The 20,306-nt window shown below is 38.3% G+C and overlaps 1 protein-coding gene across 1 annotated transcript in view; it reads left to right on the top strand.

Moving 5' to 3' along the window:
• SIN3A (SIN3 transcription regulator family member A) overlaps positions 1–20,306 on the top strand; it is a 54,322-nt gene that overhangs the window by 16,582 nt on the left and 17,434 nt on the right. Inside the window, exons 3-15 of the mRNA XM_004687995.2 lie at positions 2,168–2,344; positions 6,403–6,509; positions 7,091–7,373; positions 8,407–8,658; positions 9,195–9,347; positions 9,540–9,698; positions 11,379–11,468; positions 13,521–13,639; positions 14,198–14,408; positions 15,236–15,352; positions 17,779–18,017; positions 18,902–19,085; positions 19,641–20,214. Of these exons, the coding sequence (XP_004688052.1) occupies positions 2,168–2,344; positions 6,403–6,509; positions 7,091–7,373; positions 8,407–8,658; positions 9,195–9,347; positions 9,540–9,698; positions 11,379–11,468; positions 13,521–13,639; positions 14,198–14,408; positions 15,236–15,352; positions 17,779–18,017; positions 18,902–19,085; positions 19,641–20,214 (2,665 nt within the window). The remainder of the gene's footprint in view (positions 1–2,167; positions 2,345–6,402; positions 6,510–7,090; positions 7,374–8,406; positions 8,659–9,194; positions 9,348–9,539; positions 9,699–11,378; positions 11,469–13,520; positions 13,640–14,197; positions 14,409–15,235; positions 15,353–17,778; positions 18,018–18,901; positions 19,086–19,640; positions 20,215–20,306) is intronic.

Here is a 20,306-nt window from a genome sequence, read left to right as displayed (position 1 = left end):
TGAAATAACACTGCTGAGGGGAGCAGGAAGCAAGATAGGAGAGGTTTGCTTTGTCATATGGGTCAGCTCCCTGGTCGGGGATCAAACTTGTGTTGCGGTGACTGTGGATAACTTCATAGTGCTGGGCTTGACCCTTTGTGCCACCAGGAAGGGCCCTGCCCTGTTTGCTCTTTTCACTTAATATGTAGTAGACAAGTTTGTGCTGGAATATATACATGTATAGCTCCATTTTTATTTTATTATTTTTTTTAATTCTCTGCATCAGTCAAGTCTCAGGCATACTTTTATTTAATTGGTCTGGAAAAGCTTTCTCCAGTCCAACTCCTTAGTGACTTAAAAAATGTTATGTTTGGTACTGGGAATATAAATTGGTGTAATCTTTCTTGAGAGCAGTTTGACAGTTAGTGTCAGATCCTTCAGTTTCTTTTTGACCGAGCAATTACATATTTTTAGGAATTTGTTTTTAATAAAACAAAGAAGAGGGAGACTCAGGTGAAGTAAGAAACGGTGATTCCTCTGGAATGCCCTTTGAATTAATGCAATGAGCAATCAGGACTGGCACAGAGTGAATCTTTAAGTTAGGACTTGAAAGAAAGATTGCTTATTTCCTTGGGTGATTACTTTTACCTGAACAAGTTCATGACTGTTTCCTGCACTTGGCTTAGTTGTATCTGTTCCTACTAGAAAGTATAACATGACTATGTAAAACCAGCAGTGTCAGATACTTATAAACTCTTAAGTCATAAAAACATGTTCAACACATGACTTTGAAATAACAAAAACTCAGAATAATAGCCCTTTTGGCAAGAGATGTTTTAAAGCTTTTAGAATTATCTATCTATTTATTTATTTTTTAATTCCTAATGGGTTTTGAATTGTTTCTGTGGATTGGTAGAAGTTCCATTTCCCATCCTTACCTATGCCCAAGATAATATATATCAAGTTGTGGGAAATTGGTGTAAAAAAGGTTTTTAAGTTATAATACACAACTTACATGGTTTATTTATTTTTTAAAGATGTTATTTATGCATACAACAACTGGGGTGTCAGCCAGAGGTGTGGGGAGTGAGAGGATTCACCAAGAAACAGATGGGGGAACAGAACAGTTGTATCTACTGAAATACACTGCTGAGGGGAACAGTGGGTGAATCAGTAGGTCTGCTGTGCCATGGATTGAACTCATGTTTCAGTGTCTGGCGATAGCTTGATAGCACTTGATAACCTCTGAGCCATCAGAGAGCCACAACTTAACATCGCTTAAAGCAAGAAAGCTTTGTTAGTCGCCTTTTTTGGAGATACGGCAAATCAGGTATATTGTCCTTAATTTTCTTCAGTAGTGATTAACATTTCTGAAATGGGAGAAATTTAGAAATTTTGTATAACATTTCTTGCAAAAAAACATGTAAGGGAAGGGACTTCTGTCTTTATTTCACCCCTAAGCTTACAAGAAGAAAGAAAGAATAGAAATGTTTGAGCCCAAATTATCAATAATTTGGAAGATTTTTTGTTATGCATTAGAAGTAGCAAATAAAGCAAATTAAAAATCTTCTGATCCCACCAACAAAAGGTAAAATGCTAATACTTTGCCTAGGTATTTGTTGTCTAGGGTTTAAAATCTCATTGTGTTATATATACTGCTTTGTAAGAAAAATTAAAGTTTAAAAATAAAGTTAAATCCACATGTAACACATGAATATATTCAACTGTTGTTTATAAATTATTTTTTAAACTATGTGCATTTACTAGTCAGTAATGATAGGAATACAGAAATTAAGATCTTGTATAGCGACTGGACATTATAATTTTTTATCTATAAAATCCAGTAAGGAAAATTAGTCATGTATTTTTTACCTCATTTTTTTAGTAATTTATTGTTGTTACATTTTATAAAAGCATAGTGGTACATGGTGGATTAGAATTTAAAAACAGAAAAGTCAGTCCTTCAAGCATGGGTGTTTGAGAAACAGTGGGCAGTGTAATTTTTAAATAGCTGCAGAAAGTTCTGTTATTAAGTGGGCTCTGATTTATTTCACCAATCACCTTGTGGGAAAGTTGGGTTTCTAAATGACCTTTGTGTATGCAAAGATATACACACATCCTCTTCAGATGCATTTGGGGAAGAATGCACAGGCCTTAAAGTTTCTTGTCTGTATTCTGCCTATGGCAGGTTTCAGCTGTGCCACAGAGCTCCGGCAGTCACGGGCCCACCATCGCAGCGGTTCACAGCAGCCATCACCACCCAGCAGCTGTGCAGCCCCATGGAGGCCAGGTGGTGCAGAGCCACGCCCATCCGGCGCCACCAGTTGCACCAGTGCAGGGACAGCAGCAGTTTCAGAGACTCAAGGTGGTGTTCAGCTCCTTTTCTTCAACAAGTTTATCTCTTAGCAGGAAATATTGGCTTCAGCCTATTTGTAATGGTGTTGCAACTTTTAACAGACTAGACTAGGAGTTGATTCACAAGAAGTTTTCTGTTTTTGTTTTTGAAACCTACTTTAGTTTCCCATCTTAGCACCAGTACTCAATGCAAAGAATTCTGCATGAAGTGTTTAAGGAATGTGTGGTGCATGGTACTCAAAACATAACAGGATTGAGAAACTATTTCCATACAAAATAAACAAAAGTCCATTTTTTAGATGCTTCCCTTTGAACACTTAGTGCTTAGCATCCTAAAAGGTTTTATTGAACACACATGTGGTAGCTACAGATCTGCACAGTAAATCAGTCCAGTATAACCTTACAGTTTAGTTTTTTCTCCCCCCAGCTTATGAATAGCTGAATTGTCTGGCATTTTCAAGTCCATCCTTCATAAAACACATGCTCCTTTTCGGAGAACTTTATTAAAGTTTGGGGAAGATTGCAATTGTGAATGAAGTGTCAGTGTTTTCATCTGTTCTGAGTATGTGCTTGTAGGTTTTCAGTGCTTTGAAATTCATGAGGCATCTGTGGAGAACTGAATCTTGTGTTCCCAGCTAACCTCTCTGCTTGAGTGTTACTTTTCAAAATGTGTGATGTTGCTGCAAGTGTTCCAGATTTCAGTTTTTCTAATTTTACTTTTACATAATATTTAAAATCTAGTATCGGAAATACTAAAGAACTCTAAAGAAATTAGAGGTTAGATTTCCATTTGATCATACTTACATGTGCTACTTATGTTATTTTGTAGTTAGGAATGACCACTGTATCCTTGAAGGATATCCATTTGTGTAGCACATATTTTGACCTCTTTTCCTTGGTACTTAATCTAGTTCTCTATGATCCCTGTCCTCATTGATTTGGATTATTCTCAAGAAATTGCTTAATATTGGACAAAAGAAATGAATATACCATAAATACAAAGCATGTCAAAGCTAAACTGAGTAGAGGGGCTTTGTTTATATTATCTAAAGTAATTAAGAGTTGACTATACTTAAGCACAATTTTTAAAGAGTATAAATTATTGGGGCATGAAACATCATTCTGGGTTCTTTGGGAAAATTTGTGTAGGATTATCAGTGCTTTTCTTAAACGTCTTCACTTTGCTTGTAAAATGAGGACTGTATACCAAAATGCATTACCACCATGAATTTAGCACTTCATCAAATCCTTAAAATATTTTTTAGTTGGTTATGATTTTAACTGTATTCAGCAGTTAATACCTTAATGGTACAAAAGAACTATACTTGCTCTTAAATAACAAAAAAATATTTCTACCTGTGGCCTTTTTGAGTTTGCCCTATTGGAGCACAGCACCTATTTTACTTGCTGTCCTCACAAGACTCCTGGATATCAGTATATAGATTGTACTTTGTTGAGGAGCAGGAGTTGGGGTCATGTCATGAAGTCACAGGTAGAATTAGGACTTTATGTTATAAGCTCTTGAATGTAATTCCTTCACACACTAATTTGTTGGATTTCCTTTCTAATGAAATAAAATGCTTTCTTTTGTCTCCATGTGATTTAATTCAATATTCCCATATTACCATATTTGGATCAGTTTTAACATGCTTTATAAGCATTTGAATCAACTTCAGCAGACCATTTATATTCTTTAATAAGTGATCAGGGAGAAATGCTTAGGATATTTCACGCATAAGCATTGTCTATACTTTTGTCCTTGGCAGATTTGATGACAAGGAGGAATTGAATCTCGTGAAGCGTGTTTGGTGTGATTTAGTTTTTGAATGCCAAAAACAGCTTTTTTGGCATATATTTAGCAAGTTTTCTCTATGATAGTTTGTATTTCTCTTCCCAACAACATTGTGAACTTCAGGCGATTAGGCACTTTAATAAAATGCCTGTAGACGTGAGCCAGGAAAATCCATCAGCAGAGTAAGGGTCTCCCAAATGCCACCTTAAGTTTGTAGGTTCTAAGTGAGTGATTCCAAGCTGTTTTCTTCTAAGTTGTGGTTTCTAAAACTATGCACATGTTTATATAAATAGTTATAAGAGAATGTCCTCACTTGTTCTTTTGTTCAGGTATTTGTAATGTGGTTGTCATGTTGTTTTTTATATTTTATTTACTTATACATACAAGAACCAGGGTGTAGGCCAGAAGTATAGGGGGTGAGAGAATTCAGAGACAGTGGGGAGCGCAGAGCAGGTGGATCTGCTGAAATACACTGCTGATGGTGAGACAGGACAGGTCTGCTGTGCCACGTGGGTCAGCTCCCTGGCTGGGGATTGGATTTAGGCTGAATATCAAATTAAGACAACAGTGACTGGAGATAGCTTGACACTGTACTACCATGGAGGCCCTGTCATGTTGTGTTTTTAAAGTACATTTTATAACAAATTTTAAAACAGTGGCTCATCCAATATACACACATCACAGGTTATTCCTTTAGGTTTCTGTACTTTTCTCTGTAGTAACTATACCACAATATGTGTCTTATTTTTGTGAACTCTTTTTTTTTTTAATTCTGAAGTATCTATTAAATTATGTCATTAGTGAAACACTTCAATATGGAAAGTTTTGAATATGAATTAAATATAAATAGTTCATTGAATTTCAACAGAATTTGTCATGTTATTTGTAAGTTACAGAGAAATCAAGCATCAAATGAGTGGGAACTGACCAAGTACAGATACCTCCTGTTATCTAAAAGTATAAGCGTTCCTACTTGGCATGATTTGATGGGTGACATTTAGGTCTGGGACCTCTCAAATACCATTCCATGTAAATGAATGGTCACAGTATTCCCAGACTCCCCAAGAAAAACCAGAAAATCATACTAAATAGAAACACTTTTAAGATAGTGGGGAGAAACGTAGAGTGCCTGTATTTCACAAGAGTAGGCTTATACTCTCATCAAATCAGATGTTTATTTCTGAGACTTTCTTAAATTTGATACTTTGTATAATTTAGAATGTTAGGTTTATAGGAAACACTTAGCGGCTTATTCCTTTCGATGTCTCCTAAATAACTGAAAAATTGTCCAAAATCAGACTTAGACCTTTCTGGCCCTTCAAACCTGTTCATTTTTGTAAATGTCCAAATAATTTATAACTTAGTAAATATTTCCTCTCCTTTACCTCCCATAGCTAGTCAGTCCCCAGATTTTGTTAGCCGTTATAAATCTATCATTTCTCTATTGCTTTGGCCTGTACTGTAATTTAACCCACTGTTGTTGGCATATGAGTTAGTCCTAACTAACTGGTCTTTCCTACACCTGACTTTGCACCAACATGTTCTTAACACTGTAGCCTAACTATATGCCCTAAGATATATTTTCCACAAGATTTCCTTCAGATCTGGATGCTGCTTTTTTCCTATCATCTTTGAAACTCCTACCACTATTCCTTCTCTTTATCACAGATCCTCTAGAGGAACTAAATGATTTTCAGTTTTTCTAGATTTGTCCTTTCTGGGGTTTTGCCTGTGCTGCTGCTCCTGACTCTCTTCATGTCTTCACTTTTGCTGACTCGTATCATCTTTTGACTCAGTTTAGGCATTCCCTGGGGAGACCTTCCCTTATGTCCATACAAGTTTCTTTTGATACTGGTTTTGCCCCGCCCATGTGCTTTCTGGGCATTCAGTAATTATCCACTTACCCACTGTGCTGTGATTTCCAACTAGATGGGAACAAATTTGTAAAGTAAGGATTGTGGTTTGTTATTGAATCCTTAACCTCAATTTGGCCTGGTGTGGTATGTTTCAGCTTAGTAGATGTTTGTGAAATGAGTGAATGATGTATTAATTTTGTTATTCACTAATCATTCTTGCCAAACTTATTCAAAGCAAGGGTATAGATTTTATGAGTTGGTTTTTATTTTAAGCATGAGTTTTATTGGCATCCTTACCAGCTTATAATTTGTGTGTTTTACTATGTCATTTACTGTTAGTTTTATTTAAGCATAAATCACTTGCTTTTGTGATTCTTGGCTTCTTTTCTTCTGTAACTTTGAGATTGATCCCTGCCTCAGGTGGAGGATGCCCTATCCTATCTTGACCAGGTGAAGCTGCAGTTCGGTAGTCAGCCTCAGGTCTACAATGACTTCCTTGACATCATGAAAGAATTTAAGTCTCAAAGGTAAGACATATGTGTGGTTGTACTCAAAACTTTGTGTTTAGAATTTTGATTTTGGAGGAAGCTTATTTTATCCACTGAAAGATAAAAGGATGCTCCTTTTAGGGGTTTAATTTTTAGGATTATGTTTTTATTTTATATATTTTATTGATGAAACTGTAGCTCCTAGATCTTTTTTCCTTCCCTTTTAATACATTCTTCTAAGTTCTCATCTCAAGCTCTCATCTTAGGCAGGAAAGGAGGCTGGTAATAATTGGGCTATTTGCTCTTCGAGTTAAGACTAGTATTCGGGAATGGTTCACTATTATAAAAAAAGTGACTCCTCTAACAGTGGAGATTCCTAGTGATTTATACTGGTATATCAAAGGTTGGATCTTGCTTGGGAGTTGCAACTTTAGATTTACTGGATATCTGCTTGATGGGACTGCTAGAGTTCTTTGTATATCATTAACTTTCTAATATGCAAATGGTCGATTTTTATTTGTTTTGCTGTTTCGAGAACCTAGTGGAATATGAATTTTTTCTTACTAGGATATTTATCAAGGTTGCCACTCCTAATTTTTTTTTTTTTTTTTTTTAATCAGCATTGACACTCCGGGAGTGATTAGTCGTGTGTCCCAGCTGTTCAAAGGCCACCCTGACCTGATTATGGGCTTCAATACCTTCTTGCCCCCTGGCTACAAGATTGAGGTGCAAACTAATGACATGGTGAACGTGACAACTCCTGGCCAGGTTCATCAGATCCCTACCCATGGCATCCAGCCCCAGCCTCAGCCACCACCCCAACATCCTTCCCAGCCTTCAGCCCAGTCAGCCCCAGCTCCTGCCCAGCCAGCTCCTCAGCCCCCACCTGCCAAAGTCAGCAAGGTGAGCACTTGGAAAACTTTGCATCAGGTGAAATGCATCCATAGAAAGCATCCTTCTTTGACATTTCCCTTTTAAAAAATAACTTAGCTACACAGCTTATAGTGATTTCATCAGAAAAGATAACAGTAATCACATCCCTGTAAAATGGTACCCTTTTATATACCACATATTCAGATATGTTTAAATCAACATTTCAACAATCTACAAGGACCAAGAACCCTTTTGCCCCCAACTTAGGCTTATTTACCATATCCCTTTCAGTAGATGGTGACCATATGTAGTAGTGCTTTGTCAACATGGGCAGAAATGGTCATTTTAAGAGCAGATTATGCAATCTGCCACATGGTCATCATTTTTAAAAAGTTCCTTCATTTATTGGATTAGTCATATCAGGTCAAACAGGAGATCGAGGTGGTGGTGACGGTGATGGGGCAGTTCTGATTATAGCCGAATCTGAGACAGTAGCTGTTAGCAACATATGGCTATATTTAATTTAATACAATTTTTCAGTTTCACCAGCCACATTTCAAATACTTTACCTCAAATGGCTTGTGGCTGTCACATAAGACAGTGCAGATAAACAATATTACTTTTATTTCATCATCTCAGAGTTCTGTTGGACACAGTTCTTCTATTAGAACTTCTGTTACATTGCAGTTCTATAACAGTTCAGTTCTTTTTTGATAAAAACTGATTTATGTAGATGGGAGATTTTTTTTGTATTCTATTTGCACCAGTTGAACTAGTGACCTTCGAAATTGCCTGTGCAAAATTTTCCCCTATAATGCAGAGGTCTTCACTTTTAAGGTTTTGTTTAGAGAACTAGAAACTGAACTATTTGTATTAGAGTGTGTGATCCTCTACACATTTACTACCCCTTCCCAGTGTGCTTTGAGTTGGGGCTAATAGCATGGCCTGGCCAGAGTGAATAAGAATGAGTTGTTTAGAATTCTTGTTTCTCTTTAGTTTCAACTTTCTTTCCTGTGTCAACTATCTATGTTCCTGAGGAGAATAAAGACTTTTTTCTTTTTAGCCTTCCCAACTACAAGCACATACTCCAGCCAATCAGCAGACTCCCCCTCTCCCACCATATGCATCCCCACGTTCTCCACCTGTCCAGCCTCATACACCAGTGACAATCTCGTTGGGAACGGCCCCATCCTTGCAGAACAATCAGCCCGTGGAGTTTAATCATGCTATCAACTATGTTAATAAGATTAAGAACAGGTTCCAGGGCCAGCCAGACATCTACAAAGCATTCCTGGAGATTTTGCATACATATCAGGTAAGAGAGTTCCCCTTTTAGCCTGTCCTAACCATGTCACCCTCTGAAGGCATTTAATCCAAGGAAAACTTGAATAACCGTTATTATGCCCATTAGTTCTTACCCAAAGTTAACCAGTTAAAAACTGGGATATGTTTATAAAGCCAGTTTCATTTTCCTGTCTTGGATTGCCTTGTAGGATTGTCAGGTAGAATTTCTAAAGTTATTGCCCTGAGCAATGAATGCATGCTTATCTGTGATGTTTGGGGGATGATTTGTATTCATGTACAGTAGAAAGGAGAGATGGTTCACTTATCAGGTAGTGGTAGTTCTGTGGAATTCATACACATTACCCTAATTTTAAAAGGAATTATTTGTCAGCCGCTATCTTTTACTGCTTTCTCAATTTAAGAACCTGCCATCACCACAGGCCTTTTGAACAGACTTCCTTATTACATGCGGCCCGAGTAGATAGCATACAGCATTCCTATCAGACATCCCAGAAAGTGTAAGTTTTCTTCTAATATGATCTCTTCCTGTTTGCAATTTTCGATCAGAAAGAGCAGCGAAATGCCAAGGAAGCTGGAGGAAACTACACTCCAGCTTTGACTGAGCAGGAGGTATATGCTCAGGTAGCTCGTCTCTTTAAAAATCAGGAAGATCTGTTGTCAGAGTTTGGACAGTTTCTACCAGATGCCAATAGCTCTGTGGTAAGTACTATTTAGAAGAATTACACAATTTAGTATTGCTGTCTTAACCACTGAAATTATATAACGTTATAATGTTGCTTCAATAATTAAAACAGTTATTGTAGATAAGCTAGGAAGCTACAATTAGAAGGGGACTTTTTCTAAATGATACTTGCTTTAAGAGCATTAATCACTTTCACATGTCTTAATTAGCTTTTAAGCAAAACAACTGCCGAGAAGGTTGATTCTGTACGAAATGACCACGGAGGCACTGTGAAGAAGCCTCAACTAAACAACAAGCCACAGAGGCCCAGCCAGAATGGCTGCCAGATCCGCAGACACTCTGGGACAGGAGCCACCCCTCCTGTGAAGGTGAGACTGGGCTGGCAATGGCTGCTTGTTCTGACTTTTCAGGAGCAGGCCTGGTGAACAGGCACTGTAGAGTTGGTCATGAGTTCATACTCTCATCATGTTGACAGATGGATCCTGTACATTGGAGTACATAGTAGTCACAGAAACTTGACATAACAGAAGATAGAAACGTCTTATGCAGTTTTGCAAAAGAATGCTGGAATACCACTTAATTGCTCAGATTACTGCGCTTTTTTTGAATTCTTAATGGTTTTCTCTTTGTTATTAGTTGTCATCTGTTTGTTAGTTTGCTGCCAAACATTTGAGACTTAACTGATTTTTCCCTTCTGATATGATGTTACTGATATAATCCTGCCTTGTGCTGAGATTATTGAGCTTGAGCATTGTTTGAGAAATAAGTCTGTGGTCTCTGAGGTGCTTTTGTTAGTAAAGTGCAAGATCTCTGGTATGGAGACTTGTCTTACCTACATCCTTTGTTGGGCTGCCAGATCTTATCTGCAGGAACTTTGGGCTGTAGCAGAGGGAGGTCTTAGGTTCCTGTCAGTGGGCTATCACGTGGTGTTGCTTAGTAGATTGACTGCTGGCGATCTGACTGCAGAAAGCTAAGCCCATACCCTACTTTAATATAGTGCAGCTGTGCTAGGGAGTAGGCTAGGTGTAGGTGTTGACGAAAGCAGTGAATTCTAAAGCAGTTTATAACACAAGAGATAGCTGTGTCTGCAGGTGACTGGTAAATGAGTTGATTAACTACAAAGTTAATGCTAAGCGATTTGGGTCTCCTACATGCGTTAACATTTAGGTGGTATGCACCTAAATTCTGAACTAAAAAAGTTCTGAAGGACTTTTTTAGTGTTTGTAACAAAGCTGTACTTGGCATTAGTTTGTTTCTACCTCTGACTGATCGCAGTGGTTTCTATTTTCTTCACTTCAGTAAAGAGTAAGGGTAGCAAGAATCAGGTCAGCAGATAGGTCTGCTCTTGAAATGTACTTCTCCTACACTTGATTACTCACAGGTGGATCCAATATTAGGGGATTAGAATTCCCTCCCTACTTTCTCCTTCAGTACTGTAAGCAAAGACATGGCTCCTAAGAGAGCGGCTTCTGAGGTGGCAAAGGTAAATGTGCTGCTACTTCCGAAGTGTGCTTTTCTTCACAGTTGAGAAGTGGCTTTTTAAAAATAAATTCTTGCTGGACAATTGTGTCATGGCCTGTTCATTTTCCTTGGAAAGAGTAATCTTAGATTAGCCTGAGTGACTATTGCTGACAAAATGGTTATTCCTTCTGTTAAGAAGATAAACTTTGCCTTCTTCATGAACTTTTTTACAGAGCTATAATTAAAAGTTAAACATAGATTTGTGTTCACTCAAAGCAGCGTATGCTGGCCTCTTCTGCCTGTCTCTACAACTAGAAAGATAAGGTGTGAGATGAGGTTCCAGAAACACAACAATCCTCTTGATCATTTGTAGAGACTATTTGGGGAGTAGAATGACCTGTGAACTCTGGAAAAAGAAACTAACAGGCAAATTGAAACAGAAGATTGGTGGAAAGCTAGTTAGTGACTTGAATTCTCTCATTTGCTGCAAATTATTAATCAGTAGTGGTTAATGATGGAATCATTGAGCACAGATGAATATAAAAATCCAAGAAATCCACTCATTGTTTTATTTTTCCTTTTTGCAGAAGAAACCCAAATTGCTCAGCCTAAAGGATTCTTCAATGGCAGATGCCAGTAAGCATGGTGTAGGAACAGAATCATTATTTTTTGATAAGGTGAGTAGTGGATGACTTAGATTTGCTATCACCTACTAATGGCAAAAGAAAAAGCACCCTGTCTTCAAGAAGATCTTGTCTTAAGAGGCATCATCAAGCCCATCAGGACTTCCTATCTTTTCTCTAATTTGTTTTCGTTGTTGTTCTCTAATTTGTGTTGTTGAGGTAATGTTTTTACAACACTATGATTTAGGGGTATAGATTTTCAGATATGACTTACTGTTTTTTAAATAGTTTCCAATTTGTAGGTCCTTTCTATATACTCTATTAGCATAACTAGAGAAATGGTAGCATTTTTTCTTTTGGTTTTGTGAAGTAATTTAAAGCAAAATACAGCTTTTTTTTCCTATGCGGAAGGCAGCGTTTAAGAAAAACATATACATAATCCTCTCTAAACATGTTTGGAGTTTGGAGCTCCCTGTTGTATTATTATTTAGGTCCATACAAGCCTGCACTAATTGTTGCAGACTTCAGGTGACTTACCATCTTCTAATTGGTTGTGAATACTTGTATTATCACATACAATTTTCATAGGAATTGTGATTTGTTTTCAAAGCTCCCTACGTGGCTCTAATGGGCAGTCACAGTTGCGATTACTGATGTATGGTGGGTTAGTTTTGCTCTCCTGTGCCTGACTTCCTACTTGGAGTTAACTTGATGAATAGCAAGTTTGTCTCATCAAAGTAGCTGGTAACTGTTGAACATCTATCTTGGTGGCAAGAACCAGCTTGGACTGATTTGGTGGTGATTGACCCTTGTCTTGCACCTCTAGTTTTGCAAATGACTTAGCACCTCTGTGATTAGTGCCTCCTTTTTTCTTTGGCCTGCTGTGCCTTTGTGAGCAGCCCTGCAAAATAATTGCTGACTTTTAAGTTATTTCTTTGAAATATACACTGAAATATATGTCGATGAAATGTCAGATTTGCTTTAAAATTCAGTATTGTTTATTACATATTAATTATGCTAGGTGAGTGTGTGGGGTATGTCAGACTATTCTACTTTTTTGTTTAAAAGCTAAGAAAAAATGAAAAATAACAAATATGGTAGATAGTATAAAAAGGGCAGTGCTTTTGATCTTTGACTTTCACAGTACATATTCCTTCTGGAATATCAGTCAGCTTCTATCAGTTGATGCTAATGAAAAGTACAAGGACATCTGGAGAGATTATTGATATACCAAAGTTTTGGGATATTAAAATGGCAGTATTCCATATGGAGGAAAGAAATGGATCAAGTCAGAGGATAGAACTATCTTATTTTTAAAAATTACTAAACATGACAAGATTAAGAATATTTGATACTTGTTGTAGACCTCTGGAAAGGCAACACAAGTTTGAGAAACTGACAGGGCTGAGAGAAACAAGCATATGAGAAGATAACTGTCTTTACTTTAGGATCCAACTTTTTTTATTGCTGGAAATTTTAAATATAAGAGCCAAAGGATCCCTCAGGTACTCATCATCAGGTGTCAGCTTCACCTGGGAGTACACAAGGACGACAGTACTCCTAGCCCTGTACTTTTTGCATATTTACCCTTTTCAACCCCAGGTTATTTGGAAACAAATTACAGGTGTTATTTCATCCATAAATATTTTATCTTTTTTTTTTTTTTAAGAGGTTTATTTATGCATACAAGAAGTGGGGTCCAGGCCAAAGGTGTGTGTGGGAGGGGTAAGAGGGTTTACCAGAGGCAGGTAGACTGAAATCTACTGCTAAGGGGAGTGAGCATTGGGCAGGTCAGGAGAGGTCTGCTGCACCATGTGGGTCAGCTCCCTGACCAGGGCTTGAACATGTGCTGCGGTGGTTGTGGAAAGCTTCATAGTGCTGTGCTTTAACCCCTTGTGCCAACAGGGAGAGCCTTTTACTATTTTCTTTTAAAATGATAGCTATTTCAAGCATAATTATTATATCAAAAAAACTTAACAGTGATTCCTTAACAGTGATTCCTTAGCATTATCAAATATCAATTCTTATTTCCATAGTCTTTTAAAGAACAATCTAGGATCTCTTAGTCCCTCACTTAACTGTTTCTTTTCTGGTTGTTTCCACTAGGTGCGAAAGGCCCTTCGGAGTGCAGAGGCTTATGAAAATTTCTTGCGCTGTCTTGTTATCTTCAACCAGGAGGTGATTTCTCGGGCTGAGCTTGTGCAGCTAGTCTCCCCTTTCCTTGGGTAAGTGGAATGAGGCATCGAACTCAGTTGATATGCAGTGAGGTGATAACTTCATTTGTGTGAATCTATAATAGTAAAATTAGATTGTGGTGAGTCGGTTAATAAAATGTCAGTGTTAAAGAAGTCACCTGTCAGTATTCTAGTTCAACTGTAGAGATGGGACATTGGTAGAGAGGGTACTGGCCAGTTGTTTCCTAGTCCCCTGAGCAGTGCTAGTGCTTGATAGAGACCATTTTCTTCCAGGGTTCTAGAATTCTGACTATATTTGACAACTTAAGAATTGTCTGAACATTGAAGCTGTAATCTTAGTTTGAACAATCACTAGCTATCTCTAGTTTCACTGCAGCTCTAACAACACTACCTTCACTGATCTTATTCTATAGGAAAGGGAAGTCAGATGCTCAGAAGCAGTGCTTCTTGGGCAAGAAATAATAGCCTGTCATTGGAATGTGTCCCTGATATCAGAGTTCTAATCCAACACCAGATAGTGGTAGTCATACGTTATGATAACTTCATTATGCTTCACATTGCTCACCAGAGTTTGGTTTGATTCTTCAGGAAATTCCCTGAATTGTTTAATTGGTTTAAGAACTTTCTGGGCTATAAGGAGTCTGTACATCTGGAAACCTTTCCAAAGGAACGAGCCACAGAAGGTATTGCCATGGAGATCGATTACGCCTCTTGTAAACGGTTGGGTTCTAGCTATCGAGCCCTGCCAAAGAGTTACCAGCAGCCCAAATGTACTGGACGGACTCCTCTCTGTAAAGAGGTAAGGCCTTATCTAGTAATGATTAGCTCAGCTTTCTGCACAAGAGAAGGGTACCAGGGCTAGAGAAGTTATATGAATAAGGAAATCAAGACCTTTCTCTTTGTTCTAAAGAAAGTGTACTCCTAGCAGGAGTGTAAGGGATTATGTTTAAAAAAAAGGAAAAGAAAGAACGTGAAAATTAAAATCAAATAATAATTATAAACCAGAGACAGGCTGGGAGAAGAGGGGAGGAGAGGAGACTAGGATCAAAACTGGGCTTGAAGAGCACATGGGACTGGTGATGGCACATTGGTGAATTGGTGGTAGGAAGTCCACGGGGATTACAACTGAGATGAAAAAATGGGCAAAATGAATGATGTGAAAAAATGGGCAAAATGAACGATATTCACAACCTTTCCCTTTTTTGTTGGCTTGTGTGTGCGTGTGTATAGAGGAACTGGAGTGTAGGCCAGAGGTGTGGGCGGTGGGTTATGGTATGGGCTAGAGGATTCACCAAAGACAGAGTGGGTAGCAGAACAGGCAGATTCACTGAAATACACTGCTAAGGGGAATAGCTGGTGAGACAGGAGAGATCTGCTGTGCCATATATGAGTTAACTCTGGCCAGGGATTGAAATCAGGCTGTTGCAGTGATAGCGCAGAGACCTAACCCCTATGTCATCAGGTAGGCCCACAACCTTTACTAGTATCTTTTGTGAACTCATTAGTGAAATTTATGTTAACTTTTTTTCCTCCCTACAGTTTTGTTTTGTCTTTTTATTGAGCATGCTTAATTATCAGAAGACATTGGTATACTTTTACTTCAATCTCTTCTTCTTTTACCCAAAGGTTTTAAATGATACCTGGGTTTCCTTCCCTTCCTGGTCCGAGGACTCTACCTTTGTTAGTTCTAAGAAAACTCAGTATGAAGAACATATCTATCGTTGCGAAGATGAACGTTTTGAGGTATACAAGTTCCTTGCCATTTGAAATTTAGGGGAATGGAAGATGCTAAATGTTAAATTGGGATTGGCTTTTTAGTAATGAAAAGCCAGAGATTCCTTTTTTTCTAGTGGTAAATATTTGTATGGCAAATGTGATTTTATTCATTGATAGCTAAATAATAATCTTTTAAATTTTTAATGGCTTTTTAAAGGTAACTGTTTTATGTGGTTGTATAAAATCAGTATTTTAAGTTCCCCTGGGCTTTCTTAAAGCTCTTTAAATTATTTTAAAGTGTGTATTGTTATTCTTAGCATGTCTCTTGATAAAGTTAGCAACCCAACTCTACTGTGAGAACTGGGATTCTCTCAGGTTTGTGGTAGTGATTTGACTCCTTTTGAAAGAAGGGGAAATTACAGACTTTCAAGTAGTTGGGATGGGAAACATTAACATGAATAAAAAAAAAAGGAGGTGGTAGAGAATCCCTGTATCAAGATTAGGAATACTAAACATGGGCTCAGAATCCCCAAAGTATTTTTAATGTTTAGGTCACAAACCACAACAGAATATTGTGTCTAAAAAGGCCAAATTATGTGTATTCTATTTAATGTAGTATATATAAAATTGCCCTGCTCTGCTTATTCATATGAAAGGGAGATAGCATACTCTTTTAAAATCCATACTGATTTAGCTTTTCACCAGTTACCCCCCTTGCACGTGATTGTGATGTTTTGGCATGTTTTGAATGTGAAGCCACATGTTGCCTGGCCACTGTCAGTTGTGGTTGACACTCACTGCCCCCTGTGTTTGTGAGTCAGCAATTTGCAGAAAACTAAATCATGACATATGTCAACTTCCATGAGAAGTTTAGTCAGGCTAAAGAAAGCATTTCTTTGTTGCCTACGTTAAGTATTGTTAGCTGATGAGCTAGAAATGAGAGACTGGCATCCTTTTTTGATAGGATGTTCCTGTTCTCATCTGACATGCATGCCTGCAAATAAGAGACATCACCATCTCTCATTCATGATTATAAAAATGATGATAGAAGTGTGTGCTTAGGATTGGCTTGGGTGGACTAGTTTGAAGGAATTTTCCTTATATGCATAGGCTAGGTTAGTAAGTCTGCAGTGTAGGTAATTCTCAGGTCTTAGGGACTTGAAAAAATAGATTTACTTTTTGATCATGCTACATGTGCATTGATGTTTAGCTCATTAGAATTGCTTGGGGACCAGGAATGACAGAATTCCACCATCTGGGACCATTTCTAGTAATGAGAAACCAAAGAGCTCAGAAAGATCTTGAATCCTCAAATGCTCTAGCCCAGAAGTAAAAAACATTACTTTCATTCACCTTTTATAATTCATTTTTAGAACTAGTTACTTGACCCAAGTCCAGTCACAAGGGAGCCAAGAAGTTTAAGCCGTTACTTGTCCATGATTAAGGAGTAATGACCCCAGAAATACAGAAAGGACTACCAGTTCCCAAACCAGAAAACTCAAGATATGCTGCTACAGACATTTTGTTGTAGGCCCACGACTGTTCATTCAGTCATTTTCTGTTTTTCATTTAGAGAATTTTGTGTTAGGCATAGGAGAAAGTTCGCTCAAAGGTTGTCAGTAATATCCTTAACCAGGTTAGGTTAGGCCCTTAATATAAATTCTGGGGCAGAGGGATCAAAGCAGGAGAGGGAAGAGCACAAGAGACTATGGTGATGGCTCATAGGTGACTTGGTGGTGGGAATTTCACAGGGATTACACCTGAGAGGGGAAATCAAACATTGTACAAAAATGAACAATCATGTTGCTATATATATTACATGTGTGTATGCCTACCTGTCTATCTGTATATAGATACATCTATTGATAGATACATATTTTTTTAAAAAGGTCAGAAATAAGAATGTGATCGATTACATACATATAGAAGGTTGGACTTAGGAAATAGTAGTCACTGTACTTAGTGTACTACTGAATGTAGACAAATTTATTTTAATATTTCAAATTACCTTGAAACTAATGGCAGGACTGATTTTTTACATTTTAGGAATTGTTCTGACCACTGTTGTTTGTAACAGATCTTAGCGGTTCAAGAACATTCAGGGAAAGTGTAAGGTTGCCTTCCCTTAAGTTTCTGGTCTGGTATAAGCAGTTCTAAGCAATGCACATAGTGGTGGTGGTAGAATAAATACTACTTAGCCACCATTTCATTTATTGGCTATTTGTTGTCTGCTGGACATTGCACTAAACCTTTTGTGATCTGTGTCATTTAGCCATTAGACAGCCATAGGTGCTGTTACCCCTGTTTAGTGATGATAAAATCATTTCATATGCTAACAGAACAGAGCCAGGATTCTATTCCAGGCAATTGGATTCCACACACCTTATACTCTGGCCACTGGCTGCAATTTTATTCTGGTTTGGGTACTAGCACACTTTGTCTTTGTTCTTTAGCTTGATGTAGTTTTAGAGACAAATCTGGCAACCATTCGAGTTCTGGAAGCAATACAGAAGAAGCTTTCTCGTTTATCTGCTGAGGAGCAAGCCAAATTTCGTTTGGACAACACCCTTGGGGGCACGTCAGAAGTCATCCATCGAAAAGCACTCCAGAGGATATATGCCGACAAAGCCGCAGACATCATTGATGGACTGAGGAAGAACCCCTCCATTGCTGTTCCGATCGTCCTCAAAAGGTACCTGAGTGATTGTGCCCTTTCTGCTTTGGTGTGCTTCATGTCCCATTGGATAAGGCCTTTATTTCAGTCTAGTTATCCCAGGAGACCTCTAAGTAGCCTTCATGTCAAACTGGTGTGGAGGGATATTGTGCCTAGCTAGGCTAGACATTGAGTCAGGAGGAGCCCCAGGCCACCTCTAAGTCCATGGCAGCATGTGGTTCCTTTGCTAACAACTGAGCCCTCTCATTGTCACCATGTGAACTGTGTTGCATAGTTCACAAGTGCCCAGATTTTATTGTTCCTAACCCAACTTCCCTTCAGGAGCCAGCACAGACTGGTGATGATTCTTCTGTTTTGACAGTAGCAATTAACTTTATGATGTAGGATATTCAATTTTAGTGCTAGTTTTGATTTTACTCTCCTCTTCTACATTATGGGTTATTCTCTCTAGAACTTTCCAGACTGTCCTAAGGAACATTACTGTAAAAGTTTTCTGTTCTTTTACGTTAGCATAGTAAATGTTCTTAGAAGTTTTACAACAGAGAACCCCTTTTCTAGGGGTGAAATGCTGTTTGAAAAATAACTTCTAGGTAAGATTCTGACTTTGGGACAAATTACTTTTGTAAATAAGTCCTGATTAATTTCCTCATGTAACAGTGCTCAAAATTGGCTTGAATACCACCTTTCCTGAGTTGTCAATTTTTTGATAGATACATCTTCCGACTTTTGAAGTAAAATACTCACTTCTAAATCCTTTCGAGAGTAGGTGCTGTTATCCATGTTTCACTGATAAGGTAACAGTGTTATAGAGCTAGAGGGCAGAGCCAGGATTCCAATCCAGGGAGTATGACTCCCTCATTTCATTCCCATTTCTTGTTTCTACCCTTGCTGCAATCCACTAGGTTGAAGATGAAAGAGGAAGAATGGCGAGAAGCTCAGAGAGGCTTTAACAAGGTGTGGAGAGAACAAAATGAAAAATACTACTTGAAGTCTCTGGACCACCAAGGCATCAACTTTAAGCAGAATGACACCAAGGTCCTGAGGTCTAAGAGCTTACTCAATGAGATTGAGAGTATCTATGATGAGGTGAGCTGGAGAGGACTCATAAGTTTGATTGTTGGAAATTTGTGGGATTAACAGTTCTTTGATTCCCGAACCCTTCTGATCCTTGCTTACTTTTCATACTTACTAGGATCATATGTCATACAGGGACCTAGGATACAGAGATGAGTAATGTCAGGTACATATACAAAGGAAGTAAGATAATAAAATGAGCTCCTATATAAACTTCCATAATTGCCACTTTTGTTATACCTGTCACCTCCCACCCTCACCCCAGAAATAGAATCAAGTAAATCTTGGACCTCATAATGTGTCCTCTATAAATACTGTCCCCAAATTTAAGAAGAAGGTACCATTTGGCCCCTCTAAGTCTTCAAAGTCTAGTAGGTGCCATTATTTTGGTATTAAACCATATCTCCCACTTTTTATTTCTGGAAGAGCATGAAAACTTAGTACATCAGGTCCTAAGTTTTGACTGGAAAAAACTAGCCACATTTTAATAATGAATGTATTGCTGGTGTGGTCTTGTAGGTCTCTTTGTTGTAGATGTGTCACATAATGTTTTCTGTCTCCTATCAGAGGCAAGAGCAGGCTACTGAGGAGAATGCTGGTGTACCTGTTGGCCCACATCTTTCGCTTGCCTATGAAGACAAACAGATCCTGGAAGATGCTGCTGCCCTGATTATCCACCATGTGAAGAGGCAGACAGGCATTCAGAAAGAGGACAAGTATAAAATCAAGCAAATCATGCATCATTTCATTCCAGATCTGCTCTTTGCTCAGAGAGGTGATCTCTCAGATGTGGAGGAAGAAGAAGAAGAAGAGATGGATGTAGATGAAGCCACAGGGGCAGCTAAAAAGCACAATGGTGTTGGGGGCAGTCCCCCAAAGTCCAAGCTACTGTTTAGTAACACAGCAGCTCAAAAATTAAGAGGGATGGATGAAGTATACAACCTCTTCTATGTCAATAACAACTGGTATATCTTTATGCGACTGCACCAGATTCTTTGCTTGAGGCTGCTACGAATTTGTTCTCAAGCGGAACGGCAAATTGAAGAAGAAAACCGAGAGAGAGAGTGGGAACGGGAAGTGCTAGGCATAAAGCGAGACAAGAGTGACAGCCCTGCCATCCAGCTGCGTCTCAAAGAACCTAGTGAGTGCTTACATTGTTGATTCATGGGAATATATAGGGGGGACATAAGGACCCAAGTTCTCCTCAAACTGTTCTCCTCAAACTCTTTTATA

This window comes from Condylura cristata, unplaced genomic scaffold, assembly GCF_000260355.1.
Source record: "Condylura cristata isolate star-nosed mole 26May11 unplaced genomic scaffold, ConCri1.0 scaffold00023, whole genome shotgun sequence".
Lineage (NCBI taxonomy): Eukaryota > Metazoa > Chordata > Mammalia > Eulipotyphla > Talpidae > Condylura > Condylura cristata.
Note: the sequence above shows the minus strand (reverse complement) of the source record. Positions and strands in the feature narration are given on the sequence as shown.